General features: G+C 54.1%; 1 protein-coding gene across 1 annotated transcript in view; it reads left to right on the top strand.

The window, feature by feature from the left end:
• RNF220 (ring finger protein 220) overlaps positions 1-19,365 on the top strand; it is a 232,331-nt gene that overhangs the window by 92,181 nt on the left and 120,785 nt on the right. Inside the window, exon 3 of the mRNA XM_074906325.1 lies at positions 2,027-2,101. Within this exon, the coding sequence (XP_074762426.1) occupies positions 2,027-2,101 (75 nt within the window). The remainder of the gene's footprint in view (positions 1-2,026; positions 2,102-19,365) is intronic.

Below are 19,365 nucleotides of genomic sequence, written 5' to 3'. Positions count from 1 at the left end.
GGTTGGGAAGTGCCCTTACATGTCAGTGCTCACCACTACCTAGGCAGAACTGAGACGAGAAAGCGGAGGGGACATGGAAAACCCAGCTCCTCCCCAGCTTCCCCACCCAGCACAGGGTCCCTGGCTGCCCTGTGCTCGGTGCCCTTCAGCCCCTGGGCAGACCAGCAGCATCTTGATGGCTGAGTGCAGCAGCTCTAGGGGGCTCTGCCCTGCCTTTTGGTGAGTGCCCACGTAGGGCAGCATTCTAGGCTGGAAAGGGGTCCCTGATGCATGTTGCAGGTGAGGGACAGCAGGTCAGGAGTGGAAGATGTTCACAGCAGGGCAGGAGTGACAAGTTGTCCTGAGGTGCTTGCATGTTTTTGCCTTTTCTTGGACTCATTTCTGCTCAGGCTTCCCCAGGACCATCTTTGTCCAAGTATAGCCACCCACCCCCACCCCCCCAGGGTGTTGCCATCCCAATGTGGAGCTATTCCCTAGAAAGACATAAGGGTACAGGAGAGCCAAACCTGCTGTGGAGGCTGCCTGGGGGTGCTCAGGGCATGCAGACCCTTCTAGGGCAGAGCATGGACTGTTCCCCATCAAGTTGTCCCATGGGCAGGGAGACTGGGAGCCAGAACTTCTCTCCCTGGTCACAAACTACCTTGGGGCACCTTGGGCAAGTTGTTCACCTCCATAACGCCATTTTCCACCTGCACGTGAGCGATGAGGGTGGGTGCACTGAGCATGCAGTGGGCTCAGGGCTGCAGGAAGGGCAGGAGATGGAGAGTGGGAGCAGTTGTTCCAGGGTGAGGAAGATTATTTTTGTAGTGGGGAGTGGGATTTGATGCCTGCTGAAGATGATTTCTCAGAGTGATGAGGGTGATGGTGACTGTAGCCCCTTCCTACCATATAAACACCAATGAGTTATGGGTACCCCAGCCTCTAATTATGCAGTCAGCCCCAAATAGGCTGTGTCTAACGAGGCTGACAGACTAATATCTCAAGAGCCCTTAATGCGTTATCATCTCTTGCTGTATGACCTCATATTTATAACTGCTCTGGTGGGAGGTTGAGAAATGTCCTTCTCTTCCCCCAGCCCCCTCCCCAACTTTCCCCCCCCCCTCCCCAGAGCAGCAGCTCTTCAGCCTCATCTGTTAGGATCAGGAGGAGAGAGGCAACTTCTCTCCATCCATCATGAGTGGAGTTCACGCTATTAGATGATTAAAGACATTTTTTATAATATTTGGAAGAGGCTTTGAAATGTCTCTCAAACAGTGTGATTAATGCCTGCTTAACCCTCGCCTGGCTGGGATGCTGCAGTGGGAAGGTGGGTGCATCCCGGGGCAAGGCTCCCCGGGCATCTCAGCAGTCACCCGGCCGTTGGGCACCCCGAGCCCTGACAAGGTGTGATTCATGAGCATGGGGCACCTGCAGGAAGCTCCGGCCTCCAGGCAGTTCCTAACGCACCGGGGACTTGGTGGTTTCTGAGGCTGCAACGGCTGGGGCAGGAGGAAGCGATGCCTGCCCCCTCCCCAGTGCTTACACAAGAGGCCCCAGGGCTGTGCCAGTCCAAGTCACAAGCCAGACCATCCCGTGTCGATGCTGTGGGTTTCAAGGGCGGGCAGGGAGAGGGGGTGAGCAGCCTGTGCCCATCATGGCTCTCCTGAGGCGGTGGGGTGTTTGCTTTCCTCATTTCCCCTTCTTTTCCCTCTCCCTCTCCAGATGACTCGCTCTTAGAGGCAATTCTCTAAAAAATAAAATAAAATAAAAATAGGGGCATTTAGATGCTCCAGTAGGATCCTCCTTTAGGATGTTGCATCCTTGCTCAGAGTTTGCCATAAAGGCCTGTGGGGCTGATGGAAATGTTCACACTAAAATTTGTGTCGGCATTGTCCAGTACCTGCCAAAGTCCAAATCGCTGATGTTTGCTGATGTTAGTTCCCATGGGGGAGTGGAGATTTGGCCTCAGATGGGGGAAGGATGCCTGTCTCCTTTGATCACAGGCGCAATGTTTCATAATCTCAATTTCTTGTCAATTGATTGCCAGATAGAAGCGACAACCAAAGAGGGCCCCAGGCGTCTGCAACTGCCACTCATCGTATGATTTTAACTCTCCCCCTCTGTAAGTTTGCATTATTTTCTTCTTGTTGTTGTTGTTATCTAAAGAAACCTCCCCTCCCTTCCCCTCCAAAAAACCTCCTAGAAATCCCAATGCCCTTGTTAATTTGGTATTCAATGTACAAATAGCTGAGAAGGGTTAATGCATGATTAATAGGTGTTTTATTAAAATGGTTAATCTGTCATTATAGAGTCCAAAAGATCAATAGATTTCTTATAATCATGGCTTAAAATCATCTTTAGCGCCACTGCTTATGGGCTTAAGACCCAGGGCAAGATGCTTAGGGGACCTGGGAGTCTCCTGTTAACTCCTTCTAACCCTTCTGCCATCTGAAGTGTGACCCAAGGTCTCCTGCAGACAGCGAGAAGCTGACACAGGGCTGCACATACTGTTATGGTTACCATCCACCTTATTATTTATGGGTATTAAAATTGTCACACCTGAGCAACAGAAAAGGAAAATGGAAAGAGGGAGAAACTGGCAATACAGCTGGATAAATGCTCTTTGTTACGACCGTCAGCAGCACCCGAGTGGAGCGAGGTGGGGGCATGGCTGGGCTGTCTCTGATCCATTAGTGCTGTTGCAAAGGAGCAAACGTTGGCCAAGCATCGCCCCATTGCAGCCATCCTCCATCACTAACGAGCTCTGCCTCTCACACTGGGGTGAGGTGGGGAGGTTCTAGCTTGCACAGAGGAGAAGCCATGTGCTTGGTGTGATGCAGGGTGTCAGTGGCCAGGAAGGACCAGTCCAATGCCACCCGAATCCCATCCATGTCCTCAGCCCCAGAGGCTGCTTTCCTGGCAGCTGGATGATGTTGGGTCTTGTTGACCCAACCTTTTGGGATGCCTGGTCCAAGCTGCTTTTTGATAACTCTGGCAATACCGTGACAAAGCCCAGAGACACTGAGCTGCCGACCCCCAGCATGAGGTCTCTGTGGGAGGAGGTGCTGTTTAGACAGGCTGACACAGGAGCGGCTGAGCCAGCACAGGCAGGGGTGAGCACAGCCCCCTCTTTGCCCCCTAACCACCCCAGAGCATCCTCTCCTCCACAGCAGAGGAGGGATCCGGAGGTCATTGCGGGGGATCTGTGGTAGAGCCCGGACGGCAATGTGGAGCACTGCACTGTGCTCTGAGCATGAGGCAGGCCAGCTGACATTGGTGAGCAGTCCCTGAGTGATTTTGGGAGCCTTGGCTATGAATGTTGCTGTGGCACCCATGCAGTGGAGACCCAGACCTGCTGCCTAGTGAGCAGAGTAGATCTTGGTGTGCTGGGACCAGTCCTGGTGGCCTGAAACCCCTCCCTGTGCCTCCATGTCTCCCTGCAAGATGTGCTTGTGCAGGATGCCCAAGGTTGGAGACCCTCACTTGGAGGCTGCTGGGAACTGGTTCTCTCCAATAATTTAGTCACGCAGAGTGCCTCCACTGCAGCCCTCCTTCCTCACCTCCTTGCCCTGCATGGGGGCTCAGCCCTGCTCCCCACCCAGCTCTGCTCCCTGGCCAACCCTGCAGCCCATGCCGGCCAGCTGACCTCAAACCATAGTTTAGGTAAAATAACGACAAATTCATACTTCCCCTTCTCTTCCCTGCCCGTCCTGCACCCATCCTGCTTTGGGCTGGCTTGAATATCTCCTGCCTGGCAAGAAATTCCAAATCTGCCCCATCCAGCTGGTGGGTGCCTGCCCATCCTGGGGGTCCCAGCCTGCTGGGAGGGTATCACTGCCTCCATCTCCCACCCCCACTGGTGTTCCACATGGGTCTGGGCGGAGATTTTCCAGACCCCCTGGGTCCAGCCATCTCCATCCCTGCCTCATTGCATATTTCTGGGCCATTATGTTGGACAGGGAGAATTTGTTTCTGTCCAGAGCAGATCCCCGGACAGTCTCAAAACCTCTGAGGATTTATCATCCTGAGCTTTTGTTTGTGGGTCTCCAGGACCCTCTGCCCCACAGCTGAACACAGATGCTGCTCTGTCTCCTCCACAGAGCCTGCTGACCCCCAGAAGCACTGACCCCTCTCTTCCCCCATGGACACCCAGGCTTCCCCGCACCCCGGTCCCAGACATGCCTGCCATGGTCACAGCAGCAGGGGACATGTCCTACCTACCGGGACTGTGACTGCTGTGGCTTCTGGCTTTACTCCCCAGGGCTTCTGAGGGAGGTGGCCCAGGGCAGGGCATGCTGGGCTCCCATCACAGAAACCCCCTGGGACCCTTAGATCACATTTAGCCTGACCCAGGACAGGTGCCAGGGGAGCCTGGGCTTGTCCCCTTGCTGCCCCCAAATTGCAGCCTTGCTTGCAGCCCTGGTCCATGGCAGCTGAGCGGCTGGGAGGGCTAGGCACAAGTGAGGTGTGAGCACCCCTCGCTCTTCTCAGGGGTCAGCACTGATATCCCCTTGTGTCTAATAGAGATGAAACAGTGGCAGCTACCTGTGCTGAGTGACAGTGGGGTGACAGCGGGGGCAGCGCAGGTGCCAGTGCCACTGGCTGCACTCTTCATCTAAGCAGATGTTTGGCTGCCTCTTAGCCATGGTGCTGAGGATTTGGGGGTCACTCTCAACAGGTTCAGGTCTATCAGGACAGAGCTATCAGCTGCCACAGGTAGCAACTGGAGTTGTGTTTCCACATATCTGTCACTGCTGCATTAGATGGGGACCCCACTTGCTACCAGCCCCCTGCTCGCTCTCCTGCTGTCCCAGAGGCCACTGTGTCAGTGACAGGAAGCTGCTCTGGAGGCTCTAGATTGTGACAGAGAAGGAAAGGGGTGCAGGGCTGGTCCACCAAAGCGCCACCCCTGCAGCCCTGTCCCCTCCCTGGCCGCCCACATTCCTCTGCAGCAGTGCCAGGAAGGGGGTGACCAACCTTTGGCACGTTTATTGACACTCCCTGAGTTCATACTGTGACTCTACAATCTTTCCCTGAGATTATTAAGAATTAATTGATCACTTTTATATTCCCCCCGATACCCAGTGCTGCTTTGCGACAGGCAGCAGGAGGAGGGAAAGGAGACGGGAGGAGGGCGGGGTGTGTGTAAAAAACACACTGATAAATGTTAATTACTCTTTTACAGCCCTTGTCAAATTCCAAAGCAAGTCGTAAATTCATTAAACTCTAACGGATTAAGCACATGCAGCTTATTTAGTCGCCATAAACAAGATCATTTGGATGTTGATTTTCCCTTTTTTATTGCTGCAGCAGAAAAGGGGAAAAAATCAGATGAGGGAAGCAGTTGGTGGTTACCAGGGAATCGGAAAAGTTTGGATTTATTTCATATCTTGTTTTCTTGCTCCATGGCAGCTCTCTGTAGCACACTGGTCTTTGGGTTGTGCCTGGGCAGTGTCTTGCCAGGGAGCATGGCCTTGCCAGGAGCCACATCCATGCCCCAAGTGGCAGAGTCTGCATGGACAGCCCTGGGATGGACAGGCCATGCTGCCCAAAAGATCTCCATATCCTCTCCATGCCCCAGGGCTGCATTCTTAGTGCTGAGGTTCTTAAAGACCCAAGCAAGGTCTGGATGATCAGAGATGGGATGCTCAAAGACCTTTTAGCAGTGGTTTTGGGATGGGCTGGCTGCTCTGCACTCCATCATGCTGGGAATTCTCAAAGGGTAGGCTGTCTCAGAGGGACTCAACCCGGCCCTTCCGCAAGGAATTGTGCAGGCAGAGTTAGCATAAAAGCAGCTCTGTTTATTCTGGGACGTTTCAGTTCATTTAAGTGCCGTCCCCAAGGTGCTGATGGTGCCCGAGTGAGACATATCACCAGCCAAGCCCAGCCACGAGAGAAAGGAGCCAGGGAAGGGACACCATGCTGGCAGGAAGGGACAGGACACCTTTGTCTGCTCAGAACACGGGGACATGTCTCAGGGTCTGCCAACCTGCTCAGTGAGCTTGCCATCCTCTACTTACATGTGTTAATCCAGGCTGACCTCCTGAGCTGTGGGAGCAGAGAAAGGAGAATGAGAGGAGGGTCATGGAGATTAATTAATACTCAGGGCTCTAATTATGAGTTTCTTCAACACTGGGCTTCTAATGAGGAACAGGCACTGAGGCAGCCCTGAGTCACGCTGCCCCCCAGCTGGCCCTGCTGAGACATCTCCTGCCTCCTTACAGGGGTGGTTTTACTGGGAGAGGGATGGGAGTTAGCCCCTGGCCACCAGCATCTGCAGCAACTGGGCCCTGGCCACTGTGGCTCTGGGGATCCAGGCCAGGAAGTTGCCATGCTGCTGTGTAACCCCATCCGTGCCATGGGCCAAGTGATGAGAGACCTGCTGCCATTCCCAGCACACCCAGCTCCCTGCCTCGGTCCAGTATCTGAGTGTGGAACAGAGGCAGGAGGTGGCCTGGGGGACCAGAGGACCTTGGTGGGTGTCACAGCCTGGCCCTGCACAGTGGAGTGTGTTCCCCAGGCCCGGTGCTGGCAGGAGCCCTGGCGCTGCCAGCTGCTGGCTCTGCTGCTGGTGGTTAACCATCTCCAGCTGAGCGGCTCGTGGCCAGCAGTGCTGGCCCTCAGACACACTGTACTTCAGCATCTCCTCGCCTCTGGTGAGGCTGTGCTCATCAGGAGCTGCAGGCAGCCGTGCACTGCAGGCAGCAGAGGGAACTCTAAACACCTCACTGGAGCTCACTGCCTGGATGCTGCCAGAAAAATTTAGGGCTTTTGCTTCAGAGTCCTCAGCAGCACTTCATTTAAAAGAGGTGGCCTGGGTGCTGGAGAGGCAACTGCCCTCCTCCAGCCTCATTTGAGTACATCTCTGAAATGGGTACAGCCCAGGAGGGTCTGAGCTGTGTGTACATACATAACTGCCCTGGCCCTGCTTCCCACTCCATTTGCCTCTTGAGGGGCAGAGGGAAGGAGAGGGGCCGCTGAAGGTCTGAAATAGGACAGCGAGGGGGTGCCAGCCTCCAGACCCTCATTCCCATCAAGCATTTCCCCCCCACAGTCCTTGCAGTGGGGACAACATGCACCAGTAAGTGCCAGCTGAAGCTCCCCTGCCCATCAGGTCCCTCCGTGCTTTCCCACTGCATGGAGGTGCCCTCTGGAGATCTCCCCAGGCTTCTGAGTGCAGATGGGGCATCCAGGGGTTAACAGAAGGAGTGTGTCCCATGCTAAGCAGTAGCTAACAGCCACTAGCTAATAACTTTATGGCTTCAAAGCAGGGCATTTATCATGCTGAAGTTTGTTTATGCACTAGTTATATGGTGCATTATACCAGCACTGTGTTTGGCTGATAAATTCTCTGTGACAAGCGAGGCTACCAATGGGGACTCACTGAGTCCAAAAGACCCATATCTTTTTCCTGAACTCTGCTTTCTGAGATAAGGATGTTTTTTCCCTCTCTTGTTTTGTAAGGAGGAAAGAAAAAAATTGACAACCTGGGAACTTAAAAAAAAAAAAAAGGAAGATATTTGGTCTGACTAAGTTGCCTGATGCTGTGGTCCCGATGGGGGGCAGAGGATAAGGTGCTGCTCCTGGCAAGGACCAGGCAGGCTGGGTGTGAGGACCTCTGTGCTGGCAAGTGATGAACGTTGGCCCGTACCGGGAGGTTTGTGTGTGTGTTGAGGGGCACTGACATATAGGCTCTGGGTGTCTCCTGGAACAGCCTACCTCAGTCCCGTCTGCTTCAGGGAGGGTGTATTTTGGGTAGAAGTATTAAAAGGCACTCTGGCAACCCCCTAGTTCTGCTCAGTGCTTCTAAAATGAGCCATAACCATAACGTTTATCACAGTTTTGAGGTTGCACATGTGTGCGATTTGTTGCTGAGTGCAGCGTGGCTGCTGTGTTCACCTGTACCCCCTCACTCTGGGTTAAATTGCTTTAATCCTACTAATAATAATGACCTTCACATTTCTGGCTTGCTGTATCACAGGAGCCAAACCCACTTCGCAAACATTAACAAGCTCGGCCTCCTGACTCTGTGCAAACATGATGGGTCAGGATTATTTTTCCTGCTGCAGCAGTGGGGAAACTGAGGCATAAAGCAAGGAACTGGCTGGTCTGAGCCTACTTAGAGGGCCACCCTTTACTTTAACCAGTAGACCTCACCCCGCTCCAATTTGGCCCAGTGTAGGCTTTCATGCATCTCACCTGTAGAGCAAGGCTTGGGACGGGATGCAGCGGAACAGACTCTGATGCCAGGACCTGCCTCTGCAGTGCCACCGAGGCGTTCGTGTGTCAGCAGCCTTTGCTCTTGTTGGGGAGTGAGACACAGTGCTATAGGATGCTGGGGGGGGGGGGCTGGGGTGTGTCAGCTCAGCCTGGCTTCATCCCCGTGGGGCCATGCCCATAGCCACAGTGCTTGTCCCTCTGCCCTGCTGCGACGAGCGACAAGCAGAAAGCCCCCACCTGTGGTCCAGTGTCTGGCAGCCAAAGCCCAGCCATCGGGCATGTGAACGCGCAGCTCCCTGCATGCAAATGTGCTCGTTATGTGCATCTGCAGGTGCTCCCCGGTGAGGTTGTCTTAGCACGTTTACCTGGGCACACCTCTGTGTGCATGTATGGGTGTGCATAAACACGGACTCATTAGTGCACTACGTGCATCTCTATCTCCATGTGCTGCATTAGGATCCATCCACAGCTGCCCACCCACGTGGGCATCCTCGACCATGCGGCCATCCCAGCGTGTGCATCCCCGGCCGTGTACCTGTTGCATCCCTGGCTGTGTACCTGTGCTGGCGTGTGCGGCCCTGGCTGCGGATCTGCATCGGTGGCTGCGTGCAGTGGCCCCTGCAGGCTGTAAATACTGCCAGTGTGGCGGGGAGGTTGAGCGGTTTATGGCTCAAGGTCAGGCCCATGAATCATAAAAAGGTGTCGGAAGGAGCATTAACTCCTAGCCTTCGCTCGGTCTCTGTGTGGTTTCAGGCGGGGCCCCGGAGGCAGTGATTAAAGGGTGCACCTTCCCCTTTCAGTTTTACGGTAAAAGGAAAGCAGTAAATTAGAAGCCCACAGGCTGGGGCAGGCCAGGTCCCGCCAGCGCAACAGCTAAGCAAGTACCTGCCATGCGCCCCGAGACCCTGCCGCTGGCTCTGCGCCCCCCGCCAGCATGGTGTCCATGCAGCCCCTTCCCTGGCAGCCCCTTCCCGAGGGGCAGGGTCTGGCCCTGTGCCGGGCAGGCGGCCGCACTCATGGCGGGTATGTCCCTCCATCCTCACTGGGCCGATGGCTCGGGATGGCGGGGGGTGCTCGGCCCCGCTCACCCCACCGAGCAGCAGTGCCTCCTGCTCTGCACCTTTTTATGACTCCAGCTATAATTAACTCAAGTAATAAAATTTTTTTAATCCAAATAGATATAATTAACATTTAATGCCCCTATTTTCTTGCGAATTTTCAGGACTGTTAAGAGCTGAGTATTGACTGAAGAGTTGAGGCAGATGTTTCTGTTGCTGAGGTAGGATTGCCAGGGCAGAGACAGAAAGCCCTGATACTGGTCAGGTCCCTGCCCCACATCTGGACCTCAGAAGAGTGACTTGGGGCTGAGGAGGGCTGGGACAATGTCCAGTGCTACAGGGCTGACCCTGGCCCAGGGAGGCGGAGATGAAGGCTGCTCACAGGATCCTGCTTTTTTCTACCACTCATGTAAAGGTAGTCTCCAGTGCTGCAGCCTCATGGCAAGTACCCAGGTATGGGGCACTGATGGAGGTTTCACCCCACTAGAATGTGCTTCAAACCCACCGTCTGCTGGAGAAGGGCTTTTGGGGATGGAGATGTGAACACACTCTGCCCCATCCTCATCCCTGCAGCATGTCATCCTCCTGAGCCTGACACAGCTGGCAGCTGCCATGGCATCCCTGCATCATCCCCACCACCGTCTGCCAGGCTGGTGAGCAAGACGTGGGACATATGCAATAATGCCTTCCCTGAGCTGCTGCTGCTGCAGCCAGCCCCGATGAGGTGTCATGCAAAGGGCCAGGTGGGTTTGGCCATTGCCAGGCTGATTTCCCCCAGCTCCTGCCAGCTTGGCATGGCTGCCCACCCTTCAAGCCTCCCTGCCGGACCTACGGGCTGCGGGTCAGGCTGCCACCACCTGCCTGGTACCTGCAATAACAAGGGCCCAGGGGCAGGCCGGGAGCTGGAGCACATCTGCCCGAGGGGCACTGCACATCTGCCCGGGGACACTGCAGGTGCAGAAGCCCTTCTGGCCACTGGCAGCCAGCCGGGAGACTGGGGCTGGGATCAATGAAAAGCCCAGGGACATGCTGTCCTCCTGTCCCTGGGCTGAGTTGAGCATTAGATGTCTGTGAGGAGTGGAGGAAGGGAGCCTAGCAGCTTGCCAGGAGGAAAATACTTCTCCTTTCTTTAAAAAAAAAGAAAAAAAAAAGTGCTTTTTCCCCATGGGGAATGGCATCGCTGAGCCCTGGAATTGACGGGGCTGCCAGAGCTGATGGATGGCGCCGGTGGAGGGAGCAAAGCGGGTCAGCAGAGCAGAAACCAGCAGGCACAAAGAAAGAACATCCCCGCTAACCAAGGCAGGCGGTGACACCCTGTGCTGGGGCTGGGACCATAACAGCCTCCTCTCTGTTGGTCTGGAGTGTTGGCACAGCTGGGGTACCTGGGGTGTCATCCTGCGATGCCCCCGGGCTCACCCCAACTGCACCCGCCGACAAGAAGGGCCTTTCTTCATCTCTGCACAAGCCCTGATTGTTCAGATGCTTCCCCTGCCACTGCCTTGTGCGTCTGCTCTTCCCAGAGACAGTTCTGAGAGGAAGGGGAGGACTTGTGATATCTGCATGGCCAGAGCTGCTGGGGCTTCAAGGTTTCTAAAGGGGCCAAGGCTCCTCAGGCAGCTCCAAACCAGGATGTCTTGGTCCTCTCAGCAGCTCTGCTGTGCAGCCACAACCCACCCGTGCCTCAGTTTCCCCACCGGTGGCTGAGATCCTGCTCCACCTTTGCAGGTGTGCTGCAAAGAGTGGGTGCATGCATTTGAGCCAAGGTATCCCTGAGAACTGGGTAAGTGCAGTGCCAACTGCCCAGGACAGCCTCAGTGCAGGCAGCTGTGCTGACAGGTCCTCTTGCCTTTCCTCCTGGGCACACAACATCCCGCCACCCACCCCGGAGCTGAGAAAGGTGGAAGCCTGGGCTGACGAGGGTCTCTGAGGACTGCTCCAAGCAGGGACCTGGCCGTGTTTTGAGGCTGGTGGGAGGAACTGAGTTTTTATAAATGGTGGAGGTGATGTCTGCAGGAAGAGATTGAGACACCGGGCAGCTGTGCTAAATCAGCCCTAACCTCACTGAAACTTGTGTGCAGTCTCTGCTTCCCCATGAGAGACACCCAGACAGCCTCCCAGCAGGAGAGGGGACAGCAGCTTGCAGGGGCACCGGGGGAATGATGGCTGTTGTGTTGTGACGTGAGCTCACCAACACCCACTCCAGCCTGGGAGCCCTGGCTCTGCTGGCGGGAAGTGTCTCCTCCCCAAGCACTGTCCCCATCATGCATGTGTGGCAGGGCAGAATCTGTCCCCATCAAGCACAGGTGGGCAGGATTGGTGGGGAAGGTTGGAGTGGAGACAGGCCATGCTGAGCTGTAGAAAGTGGCAGCTCTTTGGACGGCTGGAGCAAAACAAGGGTGCAGTTAGCCCCAGGCTTGGGATCCAGGACTGCAGACTCCTCCCTGTCTCTCTTGTGGGGTCAGCAGGAACTTCTTTCTTCCCCCAAGTACAAGTAGGAGAAGAAGCTTCTGTCTCAGCTGGGAGGCCATAGCCCTTTGCCCAGGCCCCCCTGGATGGAGGCTCACAGTGCCCTCCAGGGATGCAGAGCTGCATTGCCCCTCCTGCAGCCTGGGGACACAGAGCAAGTCTCCCAGCAGATGCGTGTGGCAGGAAGGAGCTTAGGCATCCTGGCTCCCATCCCATGATCTGTCTGCAGCAGAAGGATACACCTGAAGCTCCTAGGCTAGAAGGACGTGTCTCTGAAGGGATCTGAACCCTAAACTCTCACCTTTGCTCTCCAAGTCTTGCTACTCAGCCCCTCTGCAGTGCCAGCTGCTGCTCCAAGCAGCCACAAGGAGGAGGAGGACTAGTGTGGGGAGGGGGCTCAGCTTCAAATCGATGCTCAGCACTGTGATAAGAATCTCTTATCACCCTTGTCATTGTAATGGCTGGGACTGAAATGCTGGGCTGACTAAGGGCCAGATTTCTACACGGCCAGAGCTGAGGAGGAGACAGGGTGCAGCAGGGAGGCAGCAGTGGCTCTGGGATGAGGTCCCAGCGCTTTGAGCACCTGCTCACGCTCTCCAGAGATGATTAGAACCAGCTCTTCTTCCCCTTCCCAGCCTTGGGGCTGCTTCCTCTCCTTCCCCAGCTCCTTGCAAGGAAGAGGCTCTCCCAGTAGCACAGGTAGAATGCAGTGAAGGAATAGGTCCTGGAGATCCAGGCCACATGTGAGGGTGAGAGGCACACACAGAAGAGTGGCCCAGAGGGCTGAACATTGCCAAGAGAGACAGGAGTGAAAGGAGGAAAGAAAAGCACCCTGCTCCCACATCTGCAGCTACCTTCAGCCTCTTTCCACCACGCCCTGCACCAGGCTCAGCCCCAGCCCTTCAAGAAGGTGCAGCACAGGAACAAGACAGGCACACAGGAGCCAATGGAGCAGACAGGGATGTGGGATGGTTTCCGGGCCTTTGAGAATTCCCTCTGTTTCTATTACTGATCAAAAGCAGCTTTTCCAATGGGTAAGGAAATGGGAGCTGGTAAGCTTACGTGCTCTGGGCAGTATTAGACTAGCCAGTGGCAGCACTGAGTGCCCTCACTCAGCATTGAGGCTCCCCCAGAGCACTGCGGCATGCTCTGCCTTTAACCCCTCATGCTTCTCTCATATGTTTTATTAACAACTGTTGATTGGGATTCCAAGGTTGTCTAACCATGCAGAGATGCAGATAAAATCTAAGGCTACTGCAGTCTCCAGCATCTCTGGACCCACCAATCTCTCTGTTTATCTGCAACATCTCCTCCTGGTAAGCTTTCCTCCAGCAGACAAGCCTGAGAAGGTTAAACAGGGTCCTGCTGCAAGGCCAGTGCACTGTCCTCCTCCAATAATCGTGCAGCTGGGAGATGTGTTCATTATCCATCCTCTTGCCCCATTCCCCTTTGCCATGGCTGTGCGGGATGTCCTGCTGCCAGGTGAGGCTGGCCAGGCAGGAACCGTGGTGCCGAGGAGAGCAGCGCTGCTCCAAAAGGCTTGCTGAGGGTTTGTGGCAGCCTGGGAGGTTTTGCTGCTGGTTTCACAGTGTTTGTAGCAAAAAAACACACACTCAAAAGACCCCATGAGCTCCCTGTGCATGGGTGCCCTGTTGTCAGGAGCTCTTAGCCAGGGCAAGGTACCCTGGTGCACTACAGAGCTGGGGACTTGCATAGCAGAGGCTTTATCAGGCCCAACAGTTGTTCCGCTGGAGGGCACAACTCTGAAGCTATGGACTGGTTTTTCATACCGTGGACTGTTTTTTCCTACCATGCATCAGACACAGGCTTCATGGCTGCTCCCAGCTTGGTGGGCAGGGTGCTGGCACGGTGCTGAGCAGCCCACTGCTCCGGAGAGGCACCTTGGGACTCACCCGTTTAATTGCGGGAGGAGCAGTGTCAGGTCAAGTGAAATTGGTCCTGCCAGAGGATTTATTCATTTCTCCTTCTCTCTGTCTCCTGCTAGGGGCTGCACTAAGATCCCACGCTGTACAGTCATCTCGCTAAAGCTGAGGGGGGCTTAGTGCTTAAATGGTTTTCATGCTGCCGCGGAGTTTAGTGCTTGTCAACATGTCTGAGGTCTTGCTGAAGAGCCTTGACAAACAGAGCAGCAGGCAGACAGGGAGAGCGGGCATCAGTGCTGGGAAGTGGGGAGCACACAAACCGGGTCTCCAAACCACCCTGCATACATGGGAACGTCTCATACCCAGCTCCACATGCCTCTTCCGGCACAGAGACAAATTTGGCTATCCCACACTCCGGCAAGAGGTGTATTTGGCCCAGCGCTAAGTTTAAACCTCATGGAAACACCTTCGTTAAACCTCACTAATGTGAAAAAGCAGGGCTTGCCCCTGGTTTTTAAGCACATGCTTTTGTAGGCTCTTGAAGAAATATGCATATGAATATATTTTGTGCTCTGTATTCATCAGGCCACTTTTACTGCTCAGTGAACCCAAAGCTGGCAGGGCTGAGTGCTGTTGCAGTAACGTGCTGGCTCTGCAGATGGGGATAGCAGAGCTCAGAATCCAAACCTGGCTCCAGATGCCACTTAAAAAGCTTGCCCTGCCTGGGGAGAGTGAGGAAGGCACCCTCACCTCCTCCTGCACCCCAGCCTGTCTCCCTGGGATGAGAAGACCTTAAACTCATCTTCCTTCCTTTTGAGGAGATGGATTTGCCAGGGATAAATTTGCTTAAGCATGGGACAGTTCAATTCAAGCTCTGGGACACAGATCTGGGACCATGCAGAGCTGTGAGGCAGATGGCGTGGGTGAGCCAGCAGTACCGAGGTCTGGAGGCCACTTGTCCTGTGGTCCCCCAGGAAGCCACCCCACACCTTGGTGGCAGCATGGGGAGCAAGGAGGCACGCAGGGCAGGACAGACTGCCCCCACCCCGGCCGTGCTGCAGCAATAGCAGCCCCCAAGACACCCACTCCTGTGGGATCTGCTGCTGCTGGTGGGTCGTCCAAGTCAAGCGTTTGAGCAGGATTCGGAGGAGAGCTGGGTAGTTTTATGGGCAGTAATAGTATTTACAGCTCTGCTGGCTGAGGCACTGATCCAGGGGGAAGGGAACCTCCACCCCAGTGAAAACTGATTTGTAACACTATCTTGCCTCCAGACTTTCCAAGGGCAGGATTGGCCCCATCCTTTTTTTGAAGCATCCTTGGTTGACCAATGACCCGTGAACCTGTGGGTTGGTCCCACCTGGCATGGCCAGCACTCTTGTGCTGGTGAGGTCTTCACCTGGTGTAAACTCACACTTCTCCATGGATTAAGCCCTTCATTTTCACGAGAAGTGCTAGAGATTTTCTTCCTTCACCCCAGTCTTTGCCTTTGTCCTGCTAACCACAGTAACAGCCTTCCTTGGCAGCATCCCTGCCCAATGGGATGCCAATGCCCCAATGGGCAGGGATGGCAGGCAGCCCCCCGCACACCCCACATTGTTTTCCCATCGCCCATCACCTGCCACAGACCCCGTATGTTTTCATTTAGTCGACATAGGGGGAAAGCTGTAAAACATATGTCTGCTTCCCAAGGAGAGAGAAAAAAATGACTCCAACAGCTTGGTCCAGTTAACGGCTTGGGCTCTTGACTCCCGCAGTTGGCTTCGCAGGGACTTTGTTTCATGCTCTGTATTAGCTGGCCCCCTTCTCTGGCTGGACCAAGGTGTGCATCTGGGGGGAAGGATATTTGGGCACAAGGATGACTGGGGGAAAGGGTGCTGTCAGCTGCTCAGGGAGCATGGTGGGGCTGTGCTGCCCCCCAAGAGCGGGAGGCAGGAGCACTTTCCACCCCACCCTATGCGGGCTCCTCCCAGCACAGCTCCCCATCCATCCCATACATTTACCTAACGCTAATGAGACGTATTGATTGGAATGATGGGATTTGTAAAGGTCGCAGGGTTAAAGTACATAAAACCAGCCTTTCTGGAGCTGCAATATCAGGGCCGATGGGTCTGGTGGGAGAGATTAAAGGCCTCGTGCTGCAAGAATGGAGAGAGCTGACAGCAATTACATTTCAGATGTGTGCATAGTTATAACCCCCACCTCCGCAAGACAAGCGACCACGTCCCCACTACCGCAGAGCAGGTCTCCAGCCCCCTCCCTCTCTCCCTTTCAAAAGCAGGATTTCAACAGAGCAAATCAGGGACTGAAAGAATGAAGGAAAGGAGGAAAGGGAGAGAGAAAGATTGGAGATCCCTTTGGAGACGGGGTGCCCAGCCCCATCCCTGTGGCTGGGCTCATGCCCATTTTGGGATTCCCAGCTGAGCTGTTATGGCATCACTGCGCTAAAAACACGTTGGTGGAATGTAAACTCTGAAAACATTGCGGTGCCTTTTGTTAGGGCAGGACTCCCACTACTGGTAATGAACTGGCAGGTCATTAGGGCTCTATCTGTCCCCCGGAAAGGTTCACATTTGGTGGCTGGAGGAGCCCAGATCCCCAGAACCACAAATGCAGTTGGCTGGAGATTTGTCCACAGTCAGGGTTAACAGGTCTTGCCAGAAGAGGCAGAGAGATCTGGACATCACTTTTTCTAGTTATTTCTCAACCACATCTGGGAATGCCTTGGAGCTTAGTCCCTCGTGCTCTGCTCTGGGCTGTGCCCACCAAAGGTTTCTCCTACAGCTGCAGGGTCAGCCCAGCTCTGGCAAAGTCATTTCACTCCATCATCCCTCCTTGCAGGCCCTTTTCTGCACCATGTGTTTGTTCCTTGGTCCAAAACAGAGAAGAAAGAGCACAGCCAGGACAGTGGTACCACCTGAAGGGTTATGTGCTTTTAACATTGCGGGCTCCTGTGCTAGTTCTGAGGTGCAGGGGAATAAATGTGCACCTCGGTGGCTTTCCTGCACCTCCAGAAGGAACAAGTAGACAGAGACACAAGCTAGGCTGAGGGATGCACTTGTGTTAAAAGATTAGTGTCAACAATATCACTACACATAGAAACAGCTAAATTAGCTCCATGACTAAAGCTTCATTAGCCCACACTTAAAGCTCAGCTTCAGACAGGAAGAAGCCCAGCTCAGGGGCCTTTCAGCCCCAGCTCATCTTGACTTCACATCACCCACTGTACCTCTTGCGACAGGATTAACACCAGAGGCACCTGGGACTCAGGAAACCCAGCTCCACCTGGCATCACACCAAGCCAAGAACATGAGTAGGGGCTGAACTTCCCCAGGGATGAATCCCAGGATGAAACCTAGCAGAAAAAAAGGAGCCGTTTACCACACAAGTCAAGAGGCACATTGCTCTCCTGTAACTCTAGCTGTCTCAAGCTTAGAGCCTTTCCCTGGTGACAAGGCACATGGCATGAAGTACCAGCAATCTTAACAGCCCCTATAGAGCAGTTGTGCATAGCAGCTTTCCTCTGCTACCCATTCACACATGCCAGAGCTTTAAATCCTCCCCCAGAGACCACCAAGGGACTGCACCAGGGAGGGGAAAGCAGGAGCATCCCCCAGAGCTGCAGCTCACCACCAGTCCCAGACACTCACCATGTAGCTCCGTCTTTATTTATCCCTTCCGTGCACTCTCTTTCCCTCTCTCAGATGGTAATGAGTGGTTTGCACTGGGAACTAAATGAAGTTGATTGCCCACTGGTGTCTGCCATTAGTGGTAATTAGTTAAAACATCAGAGTATAAACAGTAAATTGGCTCTAATAATTAATACTAGCACTCAAGCATATGAGAGACACAGAGACTGGGAGAGAAGCAGCAGCAAGCTTGTAAAATCAGCTGGGGCTGCTTTAATTAAAAAAGAAGGAATGTAAGTAACACAGTATTGGAAAAAGGACAAAAGCCATCAGGATCTTGCTTGTTAGGAGCATGGTTGTGTCTCCCCTGGAGCGCAGCAGGGCTGAGGGCTTGCCTTGAGCCTCAGGTACCTGTCACTGCAAGATGCAGAGCCCATGATGCAGAGACTGCTGCATCCTCTAGGTGCTGGGAAACCACTTGTGTGATGAGTTTTAGCCTTGATGGCAGTCTCCTGGGACAATAGGAAGGGCTGTAACATATGGATCTGCTTCTGCAGATGTGTGGTGAGGTGAGCAGATGGGTGGGATAATCCCATGGGATTTTTCAGGGGAGATCTGCTTGCATCAGAGAGGATGGCTCATTTGGCTTCTCCCTGCTTAATAAAGGCACGATCCTCTGCTTTCCTCTAGTAGCAGATTTAACCTGAGGTGTCCTTTGGGAAGAAAGACCCAGCAAGAGGTGTGTGGATCCTGCTGGGGAAGATTTGATTTACTCTCAGAATAACATTTTTTTTTCCAAAGGTTTTGCCAGCCTGCATCCTTCCCCTTCCTCCAACCATCTTCCCCTTGTGTGCCTTCCCCTTCTCCCAGCCAGCATTTGTGAGGGGATCCCATAGCCCTGCCTCAGCACAAAGCCCTGTGCCCCCTGAGTGCCTTAGATGCTTCATCTTAAAAATAATAATAAAATACATAGTAAAGCAGTAATACTGTTGGTGCTGGGATGGTGCTGAGCGCCTGGAGCTCCAAGGGAGAGGGTGCGTCAAGGCTCTCCCCACGAAAGCAACCATGCTGGCTGTGCCCCTCACAGCACCCAGCTCAGGCAGAGGTGGCAGAGACACGGCGTTTGGGGAGGAGGGGGAGGCTGCATGTATATCACTATTAATCATCCCTGCGTACGTTAACCATGCTAATGTCGTAAGTGACAATAGCCCATCTCGGCTCGTGATTTAGGGTCTGTGAACGGAAGCTGGGCTCCTGGGAGTAAATGCGTGAATCCTCCGCTGGTACTAAACCTTCTAATAAATCTAACGCACACCAAAAAGCCCTGGGCACTAAATCCCAGAATCCGGTAATTGAAACCCTTACAGCTCTCAGAAAAAAGGTAACCGGTGAGTGGAAGTGAGTGTATGTTTTTACAGAATATACATCCTATCTGCACCTGATTATCTCCAGCAGAGACAAAGGAAGCCTAGTGCCTCCTCGTAAAGCACCTCATTCCACAGACTTAAAATAATACCTTTGAAAATAAGAACTAAGCAGCCTTGTGCTGCAGGGGCTGAAGCTGTGCTCTGCAGACCCAAGTGGGCAAGAGCAATGAGCCGTGGCTCCTTGTTGCATCCCACTGCTGCCCCAGCCATTGGCAAATGCCATCAGGACTGTGGTGGTCCATCCGTCTGCTGCCCTGGGCTTGGTGTCATGGGAGTTGGTGGGCTGGCACACCTGGGGACAGTCACCAACCTAGCCTGGCTCCTGCATGCCTTTGCTGCAGGCTGTTAGTACCAGCAGAGGAGTGACACTGAGCTGTCCCTGCCCTACGGGTTGTAGGGGCAGAGGAAGCGCAGGACATTCCGTGGGGCACAGCATCAGCTGAGGTGGAGTGGTGCAGGGCACATGCCTGGGGCAGGGCAGGTGAAGGTGTTCCCCCACCAGCTGGGTCTTCAGTGCAGGGAACAGCTGGGCAAGCAGAAGCACATGTGTGGGGCTGATCCCCACCCCTGTGAGTGGAGCGTTTGCAGGCACAAGTATGTTCGTGTTGTGGCAATGATGAATTCGGCATCCTTCCCCGTCTTGTGTGTTTCTGGTAGCCAATGTGGAGGCTGTTTGTCATTTTGTTTACTTGAAAAAAGAGCACGT

The sequence above is a fragment of the Athene noctua genome, chromosome 5 (assembly GCF_965140245.1).
Source record: "Athene noctua chromosome 5, bAthNoc1.hap1.1, whole genome shotgun sequence".
NCBI classification, from domain to species: domain Eukaryota; kingdom Metazoa; phylum Chordata; class Aves; order Strigiformes; family Strigidae; genus Athene; species Athene noctua.
Note: the sequence above shows the minus strand (reverse complement) of the source record. Positions and strands in the feature narration are given on the sequence as shown.